General features: G+C 41.6%; 1 protein-coding gene across 7 annotated transcripts in view; it reads right to left on the reverse strand.

Annotated features, from left to right (window-relative positions):
• Positions 1-7,614: 7,614 nt before the first annotated feature.
• The window catches only part of ICA1 (islet cell autoantigen 1), a 73,880-nt gene continuing 60,749 nt past the window's right edge, over positions 7,615-20,745 (reverse strand). For 3 of the 7 annotated variants that reach the window (XM_065627615.1, XM_065627611.1, XM_065627614.1), the window contains 4 exons: positions 20,650-20,691; positions 16,579-16,860; positions 10,974-11,069; positions 8,430-9,188 (listed from right to left, as the gene is read on the reverse strand). In XM_065627615.1, coding sequence (XP_065483687.1) covers positions 9,067-9,188; positions 10,974-11,069; positions 16,579-16,860; positions 20,650-20,691 — 542 coding nt within the window. In that variant the 3' untranslated portion in view covers positions 8,430-9,066. The other 4 variants (XM_065627618.1, XM_065627617.1, XM_065627613.1 and 1 more) reach the window with 3 other exon arrangements.

The raw sequence follows: 20,745 nt of genomic DNA on the forward strand, positions 1-20,745 counted from the left end.
CAGCTGGGGCAGGTTCCTCGAGCAGTGTCCAGTTGGGTTTGGAGTCTCTCCAGGGTCAGAGACTCCACAACCTCCCACAGGTAAAAAACAAACAAACAAAACAAAACAAAAACCACGACAACAAAAACCAACCAAACAGAAAGTTGGTACATTTAATTGGAATTTTCTGTATTGCAGTTCCCTGAGAAAAGTCTGGCTCCATCCACACCAATCCCCCTCCTCTCACTTCAGGTTTTGATCGACATAGACAAGATTCCCCCCTGAGCCTTCCTCAGTAGAGAGGAAGGATTGAGCTTGGAGCAGGTAATCCCTGAAAATCAACCAGGACTCCTTTCCAGGGCTGTATCCCACGGAATTCTTCCAAGCAGGTCCCTGAAGGGGACAAAGTCCATGCTCCTAAAGTCCATGGTTGTGATCCTGCTTTTTGTTTTTCCCCTCTTCCTCTCAGCATCCTAAACTTTACTGTCTTGTGGTATCTTCAGCCAAGGTTGCCTCCAACCTTTGTGTTCCTGACCAGTTCTTTGTAGGTATGAGATCTAGCTGAGCATCTTCCCTCACCAGCTTCTTGACTGACTGTGTCAGGAAGTTATTAGGGTCCTGCAGAAACCCCCTGTATTGCTTGTCTCCTGCTCGGTTGTCCTTCCAGCAGACCTTGGGGTGGTTCAAGGCCCCTAGGGACCAGGGTCTGTGCATGTGAGGCTTTTTGCAGTTGTCTGAAGAAGCGTTCATCTACTCCCTTGTGATTAGGTGATCTGTAGTAGACACCACAATGTTGCCCATGTTGGTCTGCCCTCTAATCCTGACCTGTGAGCTCTCAGCTGGGCCACCATGGATCCCAATGTCACCCTAAGGCATCCATGCCTTCCCCAGTACTCCCACATAAAGCTACCCATCCTCACCATCCTGGCCAGCCCTACCTAAAGAGCCCTTATCCAGCTGTGGCAGTGCTCTAGCTGAATGAGCAGTCCCACCACAACTCTGATCCCAGTGAGATGGTAACCCTGCAAGTGCTTGCAGGTCCCTAGTCCTCCTGTTTGCTCCCCAGGCTGTGTGCGTTCCTGTACAGCCCCTTCGGGGTGCCACCCTGATCTCCCAGAACCACCGTGAGAGCTCCCCACAGTGCTCTTGTCTCAGCACTTTGCTCATCTGGGGTGAGCCCCTATTTTTGCATCTCCAAGGTCAATCTGCAATCGTCCTGCACCCTTTGTTGGCCAAACCTGGACAGCCACGCTGTCAGTTGACTGGACAGGCCTCAGCAGCGTCTCAGTAACACCAGATCCAAGTGCCTGGCAAGCGGCAAACCCCCCTAGATGACTGGTGGGGCTGGCAGCAGGGAGTTGTCCCCTCCTGGCAGTTGCTGCTCGCTCCTGGTGCCGCTGCTTGGCCCAGGCTGGGCAGGTGCAGGGGCTTCGTGGGACACATCTCCCAGCCCCCCCTACCTGCTACCAGGGCACTGGCCCTGCTCTGTAGAAGCAGATCTGCAGGTGGAGAAGGAGTCACCTTCCTAGTGCCAGAAGTCACCACCTCCCAACCTTCACCCTTGTGGGAGTCTCTGTTTCCCAGCCTGATAAGCACAGACTCTGCCTGTCCCTCCTGTCTAGGAGTCTCCTTTCCACCATCACTGATGACCTGGAAAGGTTTCCTTGTTTGCAACAAGGAGGATGTGAACTGGTCTCCTGCAGCTATCAGGATTTAAGGCAGGCACCTCCACGAGTGTTGTTTCAAGGGACAGGAACCATCATGCACCTGTGAGTCATGGTAAGGCTGGCCCCAAGCTACTTGATGCTGCTGTGGCTCAGGTGCTATTTTATTTGTGTGTGGTTTTTTGTTTGTTTGTTTTTTAATCCATGTGTCCTGGTGCAGAAACTCCAGCAAATTGATAAAGATTTTTGTGGATGCTGATGGTGTGTACGTTGGATTAAGTCTCCCCTGCAGAGAGGCACTTGCTTCATTTTGGCAGTTCTCCCTCTGGAAAGGAGCTTGTTTTGTTGTGGCGATGCTACACTACAGGAGGACTTACTTTAAGGCCAAAAAAGCATTTTCCTGTATCTTAAAACACTTTCTTTTTTTTCATTTGGATAACAACCATGAAATAAAACAGCATCATGTAGCTCAACTTCAATTAAGCCGTTCCATTAAATACTTCATGTATCTATGGGAAATGGAGAAGGAACCCAAACCACTTACAGGCAAGCTGTGTTGTCCTTTAAAAACCACCCTAGGACAGACAGTTCGATCTGCTCCTGCAAATCTCAAGCAGGAAAACAATCCATTATGGATTTTCAATGATTGCATGTATTGTGTGCTGACAGGACAGGCTGTTGAACTGGGTGGGGGCGAGAAAAGGGGCTTGAAGCAGTGTCAGTGCCGGCTTTCTTCCTGAATGCCTCTGTTTGCTTTTTAATCTTGTTTCCCTTTATACTTTGCTTTGGCAATGTTCCCACAGCTTCAACTGGGAGCTGTGTGGTGGACCTGCACTCTCTGAGGTCTATCCAGCCTTTGAAGCACAGCAATAATAACTAGTGTGTGTGGCAAAGGCTGGTGAAGCCAAGAGCTCTCTTACCTCTGAAGAGACCCAGATCGCTTCTCTTAAAAATGAAAGCATAATCTGCAAAGTTCTCAGTGTGGGAGGGATGGCTAAGGGTGGAGAAAAGGAAGATTTCATTTGATTAAGGCTTCTTCTATTTGTTGTTTCCCTACATGAAGAGCAGTAACAGCGGTGTGTAGCTTGGCTGTGGTTTGGTGGCAAGTAGGGGTGACCCCAGGCCTGGCCCAAGGGCTCTGGTAGTGTTGCTGCTATTGCTGGTCTCTTTTCTTTTCTTTTTTTCTTTTTCTTTTTTTTTTTTTTTTACTGCCAGGTTTTCAGCTGTCACAGGCTCTTCTTCCAGTTGGAAAGAGCCAGCTAGGACACCGTGGGGTGTTGGCCCATGTTTAGATGGATTTGGGATGCTCACAGACCTGCACCCTACGCAGGCTTCTGTGACTTACTGGTGTAGGCTGGGATTTTAGGGGAAAAAAACCTTGGATTGTGTCACTGGCTCCTTTAGAGCCCTGGCTGCTGTCACCCAGTCCAGGGACAGCCTTGCAGAAATGTCAGATCAGCCCAAGACCCAGCTGAACCGTAGATCAGAAAAATCTCTCCAGGGCTTGTCTCATTCTTCAAAATCTCTGTTGTCTTCTAAAAATCAAATCAAACTTCTGCTCTGCCATGGTGAGGGTTGCTCTCTGTTGTCAGACTTTGGTGTTCTGAAGCTCTGGTACTCAAGTTCAAGGCAGAGATAAGAGATGGTTGTGGAGGCCCACACAGGCTGCTCGAACGGTCTGAGAAAATAAGCAGCTGTAACAGCAAAGCACTTACTTCAGTGGCCCATTATTTTAATTTCTGTATTTTATGTGTCAAGGGTTTATTTTGAGGATCGCGCTTAGAATAATAGTAGGGGTTTGGGGTTTTTCGCCTTGTCAGATCCTGCCCCTGTTACATTTAGCATGCTTGTTTCCTGCAGCCAGCTGTTATCCACCCACCTAGGTGGAGAGAGAGTGGATAATTTCATTGTGTAGCTTTTTAAATTTTTTTTTCCTTCTCTCCAGCCTGTTGATGAAGCATATGGCTTCCAGCACCTGTCCTGGGGCCTCTTCTGCTGCCATAGTAACTATGGCAATCCAAAATAAAAGAAACACTCTACAGAGTAGGTTTTGGGGCTAGATAAAATACTTTTGTTTAAGAGAATGCTGGCTGTAACTTCTTTAACAGCTTATGTAGATCTGAAGTCACTTCTAAAATCCCTTATCTACTTTTTTTCCTTCCCTTTTTTACTTTTTTTTTTTTTTGATAGCAGCCAAAACTTCACAACCTTTCACTGTGGATTAATTACAAAGTTGGGCACATCAAGCTTTTGCAATGGTAGAACAGGGTTAAAAGGTGATGACAGTTGTACACTGCTCCCTGGCAAATGGCAGCCACCTCAATTCATCAAAGACTCACAGAATGATTTGGGTCAGAAGGCACCCCTTCCACTGGATCAGGTTGCTCAAAGCCCCATCCAACCTGGCCTTGAACACTTCCAGGGATGGGGCATCCACAGCTTCCCTCAGCCGCCTGTTCTAGTGTCTCAACACCCTCATCATAAAATATTTATTTCTTATATCCAGTCTAAATCCTACCCTCTTTCAGTTCAAACTGTTGCCCCTTGTCCTCAGGCCCTGGTGAAAAGTCTTTCTCCGTCTTTCTTATACACTCTCTTTGTATACTGAAAGGCTACAATAAGGTCCCTCTGGAGCCTTCTCTTCTCCCGGGTGAACAACCCTGGCCCTCACAGCAGAGGTGTTCCAGCCCTCTGACCATTTTCATGTCCCTCCTCTGGACCTGCTCCAGCAGGACCAACATGGTGGGCTCCCATGCAGGCAAATACCTTGTGTTACTTAAAGGGAAGATTATACTGGTTTCTAATCAGTCAATGAAGGGAAAAGTCCATTTTATGCTTAGAAGAGCACTGTTAATGAACACCTGGGTGATGGGCTGATTGACTGCACAGCCAGGCCGCCTGGGAGCTGGAGGCCAGATGGTTGCTCAGGGCCAAACTTGCTGAACCTGTGGGGCCTGTTTGGCCACTGTGCTCTTGTTGACTGTCACGGGACAGTGTTTGCATGGCATGGAGCTCACTCACTGTGCGGCATCACAGCCGGGCTCTGTGTGCGAGCAGATGCCGAGGGAGGACGGCAGCCCCAGCAGTGGGAAGCAGCTCTTTTGTACAGCGTTTGCCAACGCGGCGCTAGACTGTCCCAGCGTTTCTGCTCTCGGCTGAGGCGAACCCTCTGCTGCTCGGCTGGTGGCAAGCTGAGCTGCTGCTCCGCTTCCTGCCTTCCCATATGGTGGCTTGTTTAAAAATAAGACATTTACAAGGAGCAGAAATTGTAGAAGTAGGCTAACCAGAGGGGGATTTACAGAAAATGCTAGATGAGGTCGTGTGATGGGGTTGCAATGAGGGCTGAGCTTGAGGTAACTTACATATCTATAGTGCTAAAAAACCCCTAGAAAAACACTAGGTCCCTGGCTGGCCATGGCTCACTGTGGCGGAAATCCACCTCCTGCACATAGTCCTCGCTACGGAGGTGAGGAAGCGTGGCCGCAGGCTGCCCAGCCCGCAGCATGGTGGGGCCTCCCCGTGCTGCCCAGCTCATCCCTGCCCGGTGCCTCCCTGACAGGGAGGAGAAAGCAGGTGGGTGCTGGACCAAGGCGGTGGAAGCAGTAACTGCGTGTTGGGCAGAGCTTGAATATGTGAGGAAAGACCCAACAGAGACAGCTGCTCCTTTACCATGTCAATGTTTTGCTGCTACTCTGAGTAATCATCTTCGGGACCTGCACTGAGAGAACATACGACCTTCCAGCTCCGTCTTCTTTTGCCCTGGGGCTATTTCACCCCACGCAGTCTCAGCAGTGAGCATGGACCGTACAACCAGCATTCACTCCTCAGTGGTGCTCTTCCAGTATCCGCTGGCACCATAATGGGATGTGATGGCAGACGGTAGTGGCAAAAGCCTCAGGAAAACCCAGTATGATGCACAGCACCTGGGAGCCCTTCCAGGCTCAGATCCTGGAGCTGTTAGGGCTCATAGGCCGGCTGCTAGTCCCACCTGCAGCAAAGCTGGTGCTGCTTCTCCACTCCCAGTCACCTTGTTGCTCAGTTGGTGCTGTTTTTTCTAGGGCATGCAGCCCCTAACCTTTGAAAGGCACCCATTTATAAAAGCGTGCTGGGGGAAGGCAAGTGGCCAAGTGGTCCTGCTTCGAAGTTCATCAACATCACGCCCATGCAATGTTCGATATGGAAACAGCAGAACAGAACCAGGTAAGTCATATTTTACTATGTTGGAAGTAAATTCTGATGACTTAAGAAGGCCAGAAAAGTTACTTGTTAGTTTTCTCCATGAGCTGTTCAGTTCCCAAGGCGCACCCTCCAACTCCCCTGAAGCAGCTGTTCTTTGATTTGTAGAAACCTTGACTCATCAAAATCAATTACATCAACTTTTAATAAACTTCCAGATAAAGACAGTTAATCAATTACCACTGTTTTTATCTGCCACAGGGGTTCTGCAGCTGTTTTTATTTTAAAACAATCCACTACTAAACCAGAATATGCAACTGGAATGAAGCCTGTTAAATCAAGATGAACGCTATGTGTGTAGAACAATCAGCTGGTAATTTTACCGGAGTGATAAACTACCCTGTTGTCCCAACTACTGCTGAGCCTGTGCACACACCATAGAAAATCCTTTCACAATTGCACTGGAAAGTGGAATGACTGCAGCCCAGGCTGCTGAGAAGCATGTGCCATACACTTCGTTAGGAGTAGGGAAATATTGTTTGCAACTCTGTAATTAAGTTTTTTACCTGGAAAAAAAAAAAAGCCTATTTACAGGAGGTTAGCTTTCTTACTCTAGTTTTCAACTTCAATAAACATTCATGATAATAATGCATTATATATAAAGATTTCAGTTGCTTTTCTTGAAGCAAAATTAATTATATTTTAATTACCTCTGGCTCCTTTTTAAATTTGAAAGTGTGAAAAAATTGCATAGGCTAAAGACTAAGAATTCAAAACCAATGTTAATTTCAAAAATTACATATTACAATAAATCAATGCTTATTATGAACTGATTGGTAGTGCAGTTGGGCGGGGAGGGAACCCTGCAGCTGTGATTTGCCTTGTATAAAAGGGATGATCATTCAGATGGTTTTCTACCTAAAAACATGACGAGGATTCAGGACAGCTTTAGCTGAGCTTTTGCAGTACCCTTAATTGTCCCAATCAAGACAGGAGCTTTTTTTTAAAAAAAAAAATATCCTGGAAGTCTAGAATCTGTGACTAAAAAACAAACACAAACTTTTTTTTTTTTTTTTTGAGTCTTAAAGAACACTTATTTAACTGTTTTGAATTCAATACAACCTCATCTTTGCTTTTAGCCTAATTGCTTCAGCTACTAAAAATGTTAGAGTCGATTATCCACAAGTGTTTTAGCAACTATCAAGACAAATGTAATCCAGAGCAAGTTTAGCAACTACAGACTTGCTTAAAGTTGCCAGAATCTGTTAAATTATTTCAGTGGTAACCAAGTTAGGCTGAAAAGCAGCCTGTCTATCCCTTGAGCTCCTAACGTTTTCGGCATTGCAGGTCATTACAGTTTGAGGTGAAGAGGATTTGGGGCAAACATCCCGTGTTATCAATGCAAACTAGCACTCATAAGTGTAAGTACACCCCCGTGTAAACCTTAGGTATTTCCCAGTTAATCCACTTTATCTTATTTTACTGCCAGAGACTGCAGCCCAAAGTCAGGAGTTCAGGGTCCCCCCTAATGCTCAAGAAGGTTACATATCTCACAAAAGACGGCTTATTGAGCAAGGAGCTGCCAGTACCAAACCGTAGGAAGTACTGTGGAAGGAATCAAGTCTTATCTTCAGGAACAGCTGGGCACCTACATCAGCTTCCATGTCGCGGTTACCAGCCTCAGTGCTGGAGACCTGGGTACTGCGCAAGGAGAAGACCAGACCGTCCTTTCCAGTTACACGTGAAAATATACTGCTAAACATCTGAAGAACTTCTATGGCAAAAATTGAGGTACCTTGACACTTCCAGGCTACGGGGTGGGATTTTGAACAGAGGTGTTTAAAGGTTGCTGAGGGTTCAGCCAGATGCACCCCATTCGGTCCAACAACCCATCCACTGATAGCACGTAGCTTTTTAGCCAGGAGGTACTCAATGCACATTAATGCTGCTCAGTGCGGCCATCAAATGATGTTCTGCTGCATTCAAGAAGAAGGAGATTAATTCAGTGAACTTCTATATTTATGCAGTTATTTCTAGGTTTCCAATGCAGGTATTTTGTTATCTAATAGAGCATGAAGCAATGATTAACTAACTGAGTGTACAGTCAACTGATAGTAAAAAGCGTCACCAATGTAACAGGAAAATCAACTGAATTGTAAAAGGGCAAATATCATAAATTGCAAAGGAGATCCTATCCAGTACATAAAACTTGTGTGGCTCCTGACACATCCTTTTTCCCTTCCTTTGCTGTAAAAGGAGAGTGAGGCAAAGGGACACTGAGTGAGTTTGAGTTTTCTTACTGTCCTACTGGATTACTGTTCAGAAACAGTGTGAATTATTAGGTCCTGCCTAAAAACTGGTCATATGTTTTATCTTCAGATGCTTGTTACATACCAATTCAACAGCACAACAGCATTCCCCTGGGAATAAAAGGTCTTTTTTGTCAAAATCATTTTATTAAAGAGTTAATGTCACGACAAGCTCAAAATAACACATGCTTCAGAAATAAACTGGAAGAAGAATACTCCAAACAGAAATATGAATGTTTTGAAGGCATGGTACAGCATCAGTTGCAGGAAACTTCTGCAAACAGGTGCAAATTCTGTTGGTGCAATGGAAAAAAACCTTAGAAAAGCAGCCTGCTGGGCATGACTTCTATTTATGTAGTGCAGTTAGTCTAATAAGTTAAATCAGAAAGGGCACAATTTCCATGGCTGCACAGACCCAAACGTATTTCTTCAATAATTAACCCCAGCACAGCTTTTTTCACTGTGACTACTAATAAAACAAATCTAGTTGACATCTTAACATAGCAGTAATATATATATATATCCATGATAGATGCTTAACTCATGCAGCCTCCTCAGTTACATGATGATTTTTTTTTTTAATTCACTCAGGAAACTTTATAAAAAAATAGGTTTGCAGTTTGTATTTCACTCCAGTGTTAGCTCCACCTCACCTCAGGCAAAGAGAGTGCTTCAGCAGATAATCTAATTTGGCAAGAAATCTGCCCCAATTCTTAACCTAATTTTTGTAAATCCACGTAGAAAATAAATGCGAACTCTTTATACAAAACAAGAGCAAATAACTGTACCTATATAAAAGGGGATTTATTCCCTTTAGTTTTATTATTATGGCACATACTTCATACTTTCACAACAGCATACTAATTTTCATTTAGTTTTTTTTAACCCCAAAATAGTGTTGATGAATGGAAGAATGTGAGTTACCATAGCCAGCTGACTCATGCATTAAGCAATTCATGTTCTTTATCAGTTTTCCCAACAGCATCAGGATTGGATAACGGGTCAAGGTCAGCAAAAAGACTGAACCAGGCAGTCAAGTCTTTTGGATTCTTTGTAGGTTCTGGAAGAAAAAAAAAAAAAGAAAAAAAAGAAGTACAGACTTGTCAGATATTTTAAAACAAAACTGACAATGTTTGAGTGAGGTCAAACAAATGCCATACTATTGTTTAAGTTATTACTAAAGGCACTTCTGACAAGAAAATCAGAATGAGTGATGGTGTTTTAAAACACCACCTTTAACAGAATATGGAACTTTAGTAAGAGTGAATGTTCTACATCTGTCTGCCTGTGTATTTTATATGGCTCCTGCCATGATAAGTACAGGAACACTTTAATTAAAAATAGACACAATCTCGCTCTGTTTAGCCTTGTTTCATGAAAGGTATTTTACTGGTGTATGTGTCTGCATGCCCGCAAAAAAGTAAAAGGAAAGCCAAGGCAAATTTTACTTTCAACATCTCTTACAGGACTGAATTCCTTTGCCTAAATCCAGTTCATATGACTGTTCTGTCCCCCTTGTATATCACCACACAAGGTCATTAGTCATCTGGAATGAAGTTTTAATGGGAAGATATTGGCTGGAGAGAGAGGCAGTACATTTGATAGCCAGTTCCAAGTACGGCTTCTAGTATTAGTATATATTTTTTGATGGGTATAAAAAAATGTGAACCAAGAATATGTTCAAACAGCAGCTGGACTATTACATTTATGAGTGTATATTGACATACAGATGTTGTGGAGGTCTCCTACCTTATCATTCCAAAACGGCACATGTTCAAGTTAAAGAGGAGGTGACTGTGGCTGCTATGAAGAAGGGACATCTCCACTTGCTTTGTTTTTTTGTGACCCTATGCTTAACATGTATTATATTGATAGCGAAATAAGATATGCTCTTCCACTCAGAGAGAAAGCATCGCATGAAAGCATTTTTTGTGAAACAAGGAATTTATGGACAAAATAGGCTCTGCCTGGCATGACTTTCATCTTGGTGTCTGCAAGGTTGGAGTACCTACCACTTTCAGAAACACAGATTTTAAAGTAGCTGAAGGCTGCTCCTTTTTCTGGTGAAGGTACTGTAGCTGTGGCATCACACTCATTTCTAGAACAGTTTCCAAAACATCTTAACCCTCTTTTTCTGCTGGGCTGAAACATGCCAGTCTTTTAATCCTACGAAGCAGGGGAAGGAATGCACATCGCTCCTTTCTTCTGCACTGAACATCTTTGATGTAGCTTCTGTTTGAATGTGAATGCGCAGAATAGGCTACGAACTGGCAATAAGGATTCAAGACATTTCTGGTTCACTTATCCAGAAAATCCTAGTCAAAACCAGCAGGGCTTTGTCTCTGTAGATGGGACTACACATTCTTGGCTCAGTTGCAAGAAGCAAATTAAGTTTCAAGCAGATGATTCCCGATATCATGTATATTATCAACATAATTTGCGGCTAGGGCTCTTCTGCTTTACCAGTATTCTGTATTTTAGCCACAATGTCCTCCTAGAGCTCCAAAACACTGTTTAGCTTAGAAAAAAGTGCATGCAGTTGCTATTTTGTGTGACTCAAAACTAAAGTAGTAAAAGAAACTGTAGTTTCAGATCCCTCATTATATAGTAAATTACTCTTTTGACATAGTACTAGTACTGAAGCCTACTGAAAACACACATGCACACACGCATATCATACACATAATGCTGAAACAGAGTAATTAATTAGTGAGCACATGATTCTTGAGATGTGACTACTACAAAAATAGGTTATATTATGATAAACTGAGAAGACTGAAAAACTACAAGAGTCACAGCTAAAAAGGAAAAGCAAAGTAACTGAAAAAATACATGACTGTATCACCTTTCACGGGCATCTTGTTAGTGTTCACATTCGGGCTGTTTGGTTTCTGTGATGGTTGTGGTATAGATGGGGGGCTCACATCGTTAGCTGCCCATCCTAAAATTCAGTGATACAACAGCATTAGTCTGAAGAATTACTTCGTTAACTCCAACATCCCACTGTCTGGCAGGACGATGGTCACACCAGATGATGGAGCAGAACATTATAGTTATGGCCATTTGTATCTTTCCTCATACACAAGAAATCCACAGTCAAATACTGCAGACAAGCAACATCCTCAAGAAGACAATATCTGCGAGAATATCAGTTTCATCATCTCCGGATTCAGGCGACTGTACCCCTTTCAAATCTTTAACCTGGCTAAGAAAGATTTTTCTTGTTTCTTTTGTCCAATCACAGTTAATACTTGTTCATACAAAAGGCCAGTACAGTAATCAAGTCAAGCATAGCTGTAGTGAATATCACTTCCATTTGGGCAAAAATATCATACATACTAAACATTTTTTCCACCTTTCTTTTACTGTTCCAAAGACTCTCATTACATCAGCTGTTCCAGAAAAAATATATTTAGAGAATCTATTTTTTAAATTAATTCTGAAATGATTAATTCTGAAAGAAATGATTTATTGCAAAACACTTCGAAGAATTAAATTCAAGATGCGCTGCTTTGAGTTAACTTAAAACTAGTTCTTCACTTCTTCACTTGAAAGGATCTTCTCAGCAGGGAGAGAGCAAATATGCAGGAAAAAGTAAAACTGGTTATTCACAATTTTTTGTTCTTACATGCATATTCCATAGCCACAAAAGTGTAATCACAAATACAGTTAATGAGGCCAGATGAGCTAGGCTGGCAAAATGAACTAGGGGTGGTGTACCACGGAAATATATTAGGAAAAAATGGAGCATTTTTGTCCCCGGCTTAAGATACTTAAAGATATTCTTATGCTTTATCACATTTAGAGGGCTGGAGATCATATTTCTCATTTCAATAATATCTCCTTTAATTGTGGCCTGAACAATTATCCATCATCTCTGGGATCTAGTACATCTAATTCTGCAGTATCACAAACAGGATATTCATCTGTGCACACGGTGAGCATTTCCATATTCTTTCTCTTTTTTCTACAAGTTCATGCTCTCACATCCCTTTCTACTCTCTTTGAGTCTCCTCTTCTGAGACCTCTGCCAGACACTGGTACCCACTGTCCTGACAGCTACAGTAACAGCCACGTAAGTCACACAAACCTTTCTCCTCTCTAACAGATTATTCTCATCACTCTCTGATCTTACCTTGACTATAAAAGCTCTGAAACCCAAGCTGTGTTATTAAAAGGAGGCAAGAAGAGTGTTTCTATAAAGTCACATGAATTAGGAAGGAAATTTAAAGCCACAAACATCCTCTGTATCTCTAAGGAAACAAACCAAAAAATTCTTCAAAATCTGGATGCAGAGGGCTCACATATGTTTGTTGTAGGTGATGGTGATAAAAGCTTATGAGCTAGCCTGTGTCCCTTGAAAATGAGATGTTAGAGTTTAATCTTTCAAATAAGCAAATTCGAATAATAAATAATAAAAAGTATGGCATCACCACTTCAGAATGACATATTTTTTCCAGGCATTTTCTCTGCTTGTGTTACAAAAGAGAAGAACAGCAGAGAACATAACACACAACTATAGAAAACTGCAATACTTTCTCTGTTTGGAGATGTATTGCGAGAAAGTGTTTTAATATGTCAATGGATGGCAATGGATAAATTGAGTGGCTTAAACAAACAGGGCCAAATCCTAATTTCATGGAAATGAATGGGAGTGCTGCCTGGAAACTTTCTGTGCAAGTCCCACTGACTTCAGTGAGATCAGGAGTTGGCTGCCCGAGACCTCACTGATGTTCATTTACACTGATGTGACTGGCAGACCACAAACCGAAACACCGCAGACCAGTTAACTCCTTTGCAGCTCTCCTTCTGAGCCCTGGGCCACAGGCTTGGGAAGCAGCATGGCTGTGAGAGATGCTGTGGGCTGGTTCTCTGTTCCTTAAACTGCAGGTAGCTCAATTACCACTTAGAAAATCCAAAGAACCTAACGAGAGCAACAAAGACATCCAACCAAAAATGCACCACAAAACGTGTGATGCTTTCATCATGAACTTACGCACCTACAAAGGTACTGGGAAAGACTGACACAGAATTTGTATGAAATCACAGAATGTTAGGGATTGGAAGGGACCTCAAAAGATCATCTAGTCCAATCCCCCTGCTGGAGCAGGAACACCCAGATGAGGTTACACAGGAAGGCGTCCAGGCGGGTTTTGAATGTCTCCAGAGAAGGAGACTCCACAACCTCCCTGGGCAGCCTGTTCCAGTGTTCCGTCACCCTCACTGTGAAGAAGTTTCTTCTCAAATTTAAGTGGAACCTCTTGTGTTCCAGTTTGCATCCACTGCCCCTTGTCCACCGAGAAGAGCCTGGCTCCATCCTCGTGACACTTACCCTTTACATATTTATAAACATTAATGAGGTCACCCCTCAGCCTCCTTTTCTCCAAGCTAAAGAGCCCCAGCTCCCTCAGCCTTTCCTCATAAGGGAGATGATCCACTCCCCTAATCATCTTTGTTGCCCTGCGCTGGACTCTCTCCAGCAGTTCCCTGTCCTTCTTGAACTGAGGGGCCCAGTACTTTAATGAATTACGCTTTTAGTGTCTGCTCACAGTGAGCTACAGAGAACAACTTTGCCTTTTGACAACAAACTGCAGTCCACCAATTTGAAAGCAGTTGTTCAACTGTTCACAGGATGGCTTTGTTATGTGACTTGACAAAAGATTATCGGCGAGACAGCAAGGAAAACCAAACAGCCCACTTTTCAGCTAGCTTCTTCACAAATGTTACCACAATTAAATTTAGAAATGGAAATGGTAAACTGCACATTTTCTTGCCAACTAGAATAGATGCACGTGAAGGTAAGATGAAGAGGAGCCCTTACTGGTACGAATAATTAATTAAATGAGACCAGAAACATCATGAAAGAGAAATCCAACACTCTCTGTGAAAAAGTGGAAAGGCAACCAAACTACAAAGCTGTATCTGGAGGGGAATCTAAAAGATTTGTTGGGAGTATGCTTTGTTTCAAATATATATATATTTACATTTTTATCTATTTTAAACCAGCACCTGGTAGTCCCATAGCAATTCAAAGTCCCATTGTGCTAGATCCTGCCTATAAATACAGCCAGGGAAAACTCCGAGCTGGGAATTCCTGACCGTAACAGTTTATAACCTGCATAGCATTGTGCCTGTTTTACAGATTAAGATCTGAGGCAGAGAGAAAACAAAGCCCCAAAGATTTATGAGTGTGCTTAACATAAAATAAGTAAGTAATCCCACTGAAGTTAATAGAAAAGTTAATGTGCTTAAAGTTAAGCATGTGAGTTTTAAGAATCTTTATGGTCTTAAGGCCAAATTCACACAGGAAGTATGCAACATCGAGGCTCCAGTGTAGCACCTCACACTGTATAATTATTAAGCAATCCTACCAATTAGGGGAAAAAAAGTGTAGGATATGTATCACAAGTCCTCAGTAAAAATATCAATAATTCATATATTCTGATGTTTTAAACTTGCATGTTTAGATTTGTTTGTACTGCAGTTACTATTTTTTTTAGAGTCTGTTTCCAAATTTAGTGACAAGGTCAAATCATGAAAGAAGGGCTGTGGAATGAAATGCAGTTTAAGATTAAATTTGAGATTTCACAAGATATAAAATGGACGGAATTTCACATTCTGTTAAAAAATGAGAAACAAAAAAATTAATAGCCTATGGAAGGTAATTTAAATAATGCATTTTTCTTGGGAACTAGAGTCAGCTGGGAACATGCTGATTATCAGATACAATCATTCAGTTGATTAGCCCTGACTTTTCAAATGCCAGTAGATCAATTACTGTGATCTGTCAAAACCCTGGACATCCATTTGAAAACACCAACATATTTTATTCTTCCACTACATATTTATTCTTTTTCTTATTCAGAAAGATTTTGGGTTACCATGTTGACTGGAACAGATTTTCTATTTCTAGTGTTCCTTGAATGCAACATACCCGAGCTCTCATTTTTCTCACAGCCAATGCCAATGTCTTGTGCAAATGAGAGCAATAGCAGCAGCCTCAGAAAGGATACCCAGCCGTGTTTGCCATTTACACCTCGAAAATATTTTTCCTTCAAAAACATGTTTACATTTAAAAACATGTAAAAACTCTGAAAAAAAAATCAATCCCATAATATTTCTGTTGATATTTTCAGTAATTTACTTAAAATCTGTTTATGCCTCTGTATAAAGAAAGGTGTTTTCCATTGTTCCTTTTTCCCATTTCAATAGATACCATGTCCACTTCTGGTCACAAACTTTAACTTGACAATGCAATGACTAAACAGCATCATTTTTTTAGCTCATATTTTATGAGGTCAAATCCTACACTCTTCCAAGTCCCTCTTCACTCTATCAATCATACTCATATATGCATGTACATCATCATAAAAGTACATCTAGAACTGTGCATAATTGCAAATGTCACTCCCCCAGTTTCCATCTAAGCATCGAAGTCAGCGAACCCAAATATCCTGCTTTCGGAGTGGTGGTGGTAACTGTACTAATTATAAATTTGACTTTCTTATTCTTGCCAAAGTGTCACAGGTCATTTTATACCAGCAGCATGGGTCCCAAGAAGCAGTCTTCGTGAGGGAATCAGTCTGCTAGTCTTTCCTACATCACTCTTCCCCAAATGAGATGTAAATGACTTGGGACAGAGTCCAAAAAGACAAACTCCTCCTTCAGCTTGCAAAGCCCTAGGAGATATCTAGCCAGACTGTGGAAAGGGGGAAGGTATTTGCTGTTGGCTTCTTAGCACCAGCCTGCCTTCCTCCTTCCCTTCCTCAAGGCCAAAGCAGTGGCAGGAAAGCTCTGCTCCAGTTCCCCTCTTTCCCTTCCTCTCCTCCCTTGGAAAACCCAAGGAGATGAACTGCATAGAAGAAATGGGAGAGAAAGAGTTGTTACCTGCATCAGTAAATAACCAGCCTGCAAGAGCAATCCACCTGTATGGTTGCTAGGATGAGACAACCCACTCTATAATGCCTTATCCATATTCCTACACTCAACAGTATGGGATACAATGGGAAAAAAAAAGAAAATGAATGAATGCGATTAATTTTCAATAAGTTGTTTAAAAATAGTATTCCCAGACAAAATACAGCAAGTATTTTTAGTTCTTTGGACCCTTAATAGAGACAGCAGTTGTGATTTAAACAGTGAAACCCACTCAAACTCTGTTACAGAAAAAAAAAAAGTCTCAAAGGCCTACAGGATGTTTCAGAAAGCTCAATGAAAATATTCAAGACAGTAATTTTGACTACAGGTTTTAAGGTACTTAATTCACAAACACTGAATGAGCAGGGCTAGAAAAACAAATATGCTACTCACACATTTTTCTCCAGGCCACACTCTGCTCAGGGTTTCTGCAGCTATGGCACAACATGAGTTGTCACCACACTTCCATGTAGCAGAAAGCCATATTCTAATGCCTAAAACTAAAACACTAACAAAACAAGATGAGCTCTCACCATGTAAAGACGACTGCAAGTCATTCATGTTTTGGTCTAACAGCTGTGAGGGCAAGTAGCCTGATGGTGTCGGTGCCACAGACGATGCCGTGTTCTCCACATCTCCAGCTGAAGAGTTCGTGCTGAGATCAGCAAGTGCAACCTGGCCAAAAACAGCTGTCCACTCTTTGCTGAATTCCCCCTCGTCCAGGGAGGAAGCGTTGAGGATCTCATTCAGCAATACCATGTCATCCTTATCACCAGATTCTGACTCCAAGGACCTCACAAACTGATCCTTTGAAGCTGTCTCAGAACAAGAGAGGCAAGATAAATCATTTTTAGACAAACAAAGAAGGAACCTTTGTAAGACATCCAAAGTATGTTTTGTATGTTAAGTGAGATGGAATATTTTTGTGTGAATATTTGTTGTTTTCTCTTTTAGACTCAATCCTCTTGGACATCTGGGCTTGTGGCTTATGCAACAAATAATTCCTTGGTTATTTTAGATAACCTCATGGCTGTTAAGACTAATTTCTCATTAAAGACAATAAGTATGCTTAAAAATATATATATTAAACACCACACCACAACAAATACATAGTCTAAAATTTAAAATATTGGACAAGACTACTTTTATGTTGCTTTTTGAAACATTATATAAAACTGTCAAAACCAATCAGAATGGTATAAATTGAAAATAGATAAGAGTTGGGGATTATTCTAGAATGTTTGTGAGAACATACTTAGGATGACCTTTATGACCAATGCTTGAATTACTGGAGTATTTCCCCATGAGAACAGGTTACTCTACACAGAGTGAGATTTCTGTACTGCCATCAATCCTGTAGTAACCCTTTTTCCTCTCTTAGGCTGCTGAGAAATGACTGAGGCCACTTTATTTCTGATTCCCCTTGCTAGTGTTTCTAGCACCAGAATCGCAACTGAAGAAGCTCTTAGGTGACTCAAGCCATTACTCCTTAAAACCAATTTTTCCTATTTTTAGAAAGGTAACCAGGATAGTAATCCTTTTCTGTAGCTTACAAAATATTTGGAGAGTGAAAGAACTGTAGAAGGAACCCCAAGTGTTATCTTACTTGGAAACATTTAGAGCTCCACTGTGGGAGTATGCTGAGGACAAAAATGGCGGCTAACAACGTTGATAACTTTACGTTACTGAAACCCAGATCAGTTTATCGTAATTATGCTTGTTTCAGACTTGTGGTAAGGCACAGAAGCAACTTCAACTTTCCAAAGTTCATATAGATCAGCTGAGCAGAGCTGCACAGAACTTGCAAAGATGTTTTTAACCCTTTTGGGTTGGGATAAAAGATTGATAGTAGCAAAGTGGTTGCAACAGGCCATTTTGTTTAAATGCAACAGACTTCTCTGGGAAGTTCCTTTTTTAATAGCCGTAATAATTTATAATGAAATGGCTGAAGTTGAGTCAGAGAAGAAAAAAAAAGCACAAACCTGTGTTTTAAAATAGGCCGATGACTCAACATACACACCTACGCACTAAGAAACAAATAAACCGACACATAATTTAAGGATTTTATTCATTATTGATATCAGCTCTGAGATTCAGCTCCTTTCTAATTCACATTTTTATATACCTCTGTACTCTGTGACAGGACCCAAAAATTAGAAATAGAAACATCACAAACAAATCAATTCTCCTGATGTTCCCACTAGACTACAACTAAAATACCACAGAAAACAATTTGTTCTCATGAATTTTCAGGCTTCTTTCTCATCTTCAGATAAACAGCAAAGAATGTTAAGGTTGTCCAAACACCTAATTCCCCCAGGTCTCTACTATTCAGCAGGTGAGGCAGAGAGGTAAATCCTTCCGTAGGGGACAGACACCTGCTATTTCAAAGGTACTTAAGAACTCTGATCTCTATGGGGCATCACCATCTCAAAGCTGCTTTCGGGAGGCCCCTTCACGAACTTGGAAGGCTTACGGGGGAGATGCAGAGAGCACCAGCAGCAACAGCTCTGCTCAGGCACACTGCCACCACTGCACCTAACCACAAGTGACATTTACTCTAATGGAACAAAGGCTTTGCAGCAGCACAGCTCAGAGCGAAGCTCTGCTTCCTCTGGGTGTCCCACTGCAGTCGTCCCAATTGTACTGGGGGAGAAAGTACAATGTATAGCTTTACATCTGAAGGGCAGGTAAGTCTTGCTGTAGTGTGTCTGACCACCAGACATCAGAGGAGTGACACATTTCTAGTCTCAGCAGTCTTTCTGATCTTCCTGTGGGGACAACACACCCCAGGCAGGGGAGGACAGGGTGGGGCAGCAGTAAGTTCTACTCTTGTTTGCATTAAAGTTTATCTTGAAACCAGTCTTGCTTATCAAGATGTTACTCATGTGGTATCTCTGCTAGATTACTAGAATGATATGGACTTTCTCACTTCACCCATAAATCTTCTATTGCATCTTTTCCTCTTCCTCTGTTTTCACTGCCTATTTTCACAATCAAAATTATTTTTTTGTCTGTACATACTGCCCCTAAGCTTTCAAATGACCATGAAAAAAAACCCAAACCGAACTGCCAATAAAACACTGAAAAAAACAATGTCACCATACTTTTTTTTGTTGTTGTTTGAACAAGCCCCTAGCAATGCTCATATTCCTTTGCAAACTTGCCTCATTTTTTCTGGTATTTAAAAAAAAATTGGAAACACAGGATGGATAAAGACTTCCTTCTGAAACACACATAAAAGTATACCTTTAACTGTACTGCTGAACTTAAAATAATACAATATTCACTAGCCTAAAGCTAGCTAGTGTGTAAAATTAGGGTAAACGGCTGATACTGTAACATTAACATCACCATCTTTATCTGATGTAACCGCCCCACAACTGCTTTCATATTGATTTAACTATTTGACTAAAGAAAAAAAAATAGATTTCTGACATAGCTAAACTTGTATGACCAATAATTGTATGCATTCTCTGTATCTGCACTAAGAAGGTCCAACAAGGAATGAACCTGCATAAGGGGAAAACCAAAAAAGAAACGGCCATTATCAGACATGAACTGACTGCTTTTATTAACCACAGAAAAGAAGTCATCACTACCTTATCTATCCACAGATTAGGGCTGCTTCTGCACAGGCAGCTGAGGAACTTTCCCTGTTTCTGCCTTCATGAGTGATTCCCCCACAGAGCAAGAGATGGCCTGTGGCAAATCCAAAGTCGAGGTGTTTGCCAATGCTCCCTTCCTCACCCACTATGAAGGCAGCGCCTTAAATACCCCAAATTACACTCTCAGTCTGACTGAGTAAACCACGCAAAGGGATTTTTTTTCTTTGCTGCTTTGCTACTTGCTTTTTGAGTTGCCACAGTTGTTTTTGTTGTTGTTGAGGTTTTTTAACTCATTCTCCATAAATGAATGAAGAGCAAATGACAAACTATTACTGCCTATGAAAACTCAATATAAAACTTTTGGCCCGACCTTTAATATGTTACGTGGTAAAACAGAACCCTTTAGAAAAACACAGCATGTCCCCCTGAGTTGCCACTGATCTTACAAAAGCATAAGAGTAGAGCCTGGAATGAAAGATTGCTTTCTCATACATATATGAGAACAGCACAGCAGATTTAATTAACTCTCTGGCTGAAAGAAGACACCAGTTCTTTTATTTTTTTAAGATGACTAAATCATTTGTTTCTGCTGCATACATTTCTGATATAAAATCTTGTGGCTACTAGCATATTGCCAAGGGTTGATACAACAACTGAAGAACCGAAAAGTTTGTGAACTGTCATAGGAAGGGTAAGGTTTACAGTGGGATCTACCTCAGTGGGGCAAACGCAATACAGTCTAGTATAGCTAACCTTGAATCACTTGTTACAAAGTGTTTTATCCCCATAAAATTTACTTCATAACATGAGGACTAGTGCTTCTGCATATATATGAAGTTGAGTTTCCTTTAACACTGTTTAAATACTGCACATGAATAATTTCATTCAAAAAAAGATCAAACTTTCAGATTCTGAAAACAACATCTACGATGAAAATTATACTTGGTGCTTGTAATCGAAAAGCAGATGAAACAGACATGCACAAAAGTTTCATACCATTTTCTTCAGGTTGCAGGTCTAATAAGTCATCTATGGCACCTAAAATTAAAAAAAAGAAGAAAAGCAATGAAGGAAGATCTGCAGTGTTGTACT

Source organism: Caloenas nicobarica, chromosome 2, assembly GCF_036013445.1.
Source record: "Caloenas nicobarica isolate bCalNic1 chromosome 2, bCalNic1.hap1, whole genome shotgun sequence".
Lineage (NCBI taxonomy): Eukaryota > Metazoa > Chordata > Aves > Columbiformes > Columbidae > Caloenas > Caloenas nicobarica.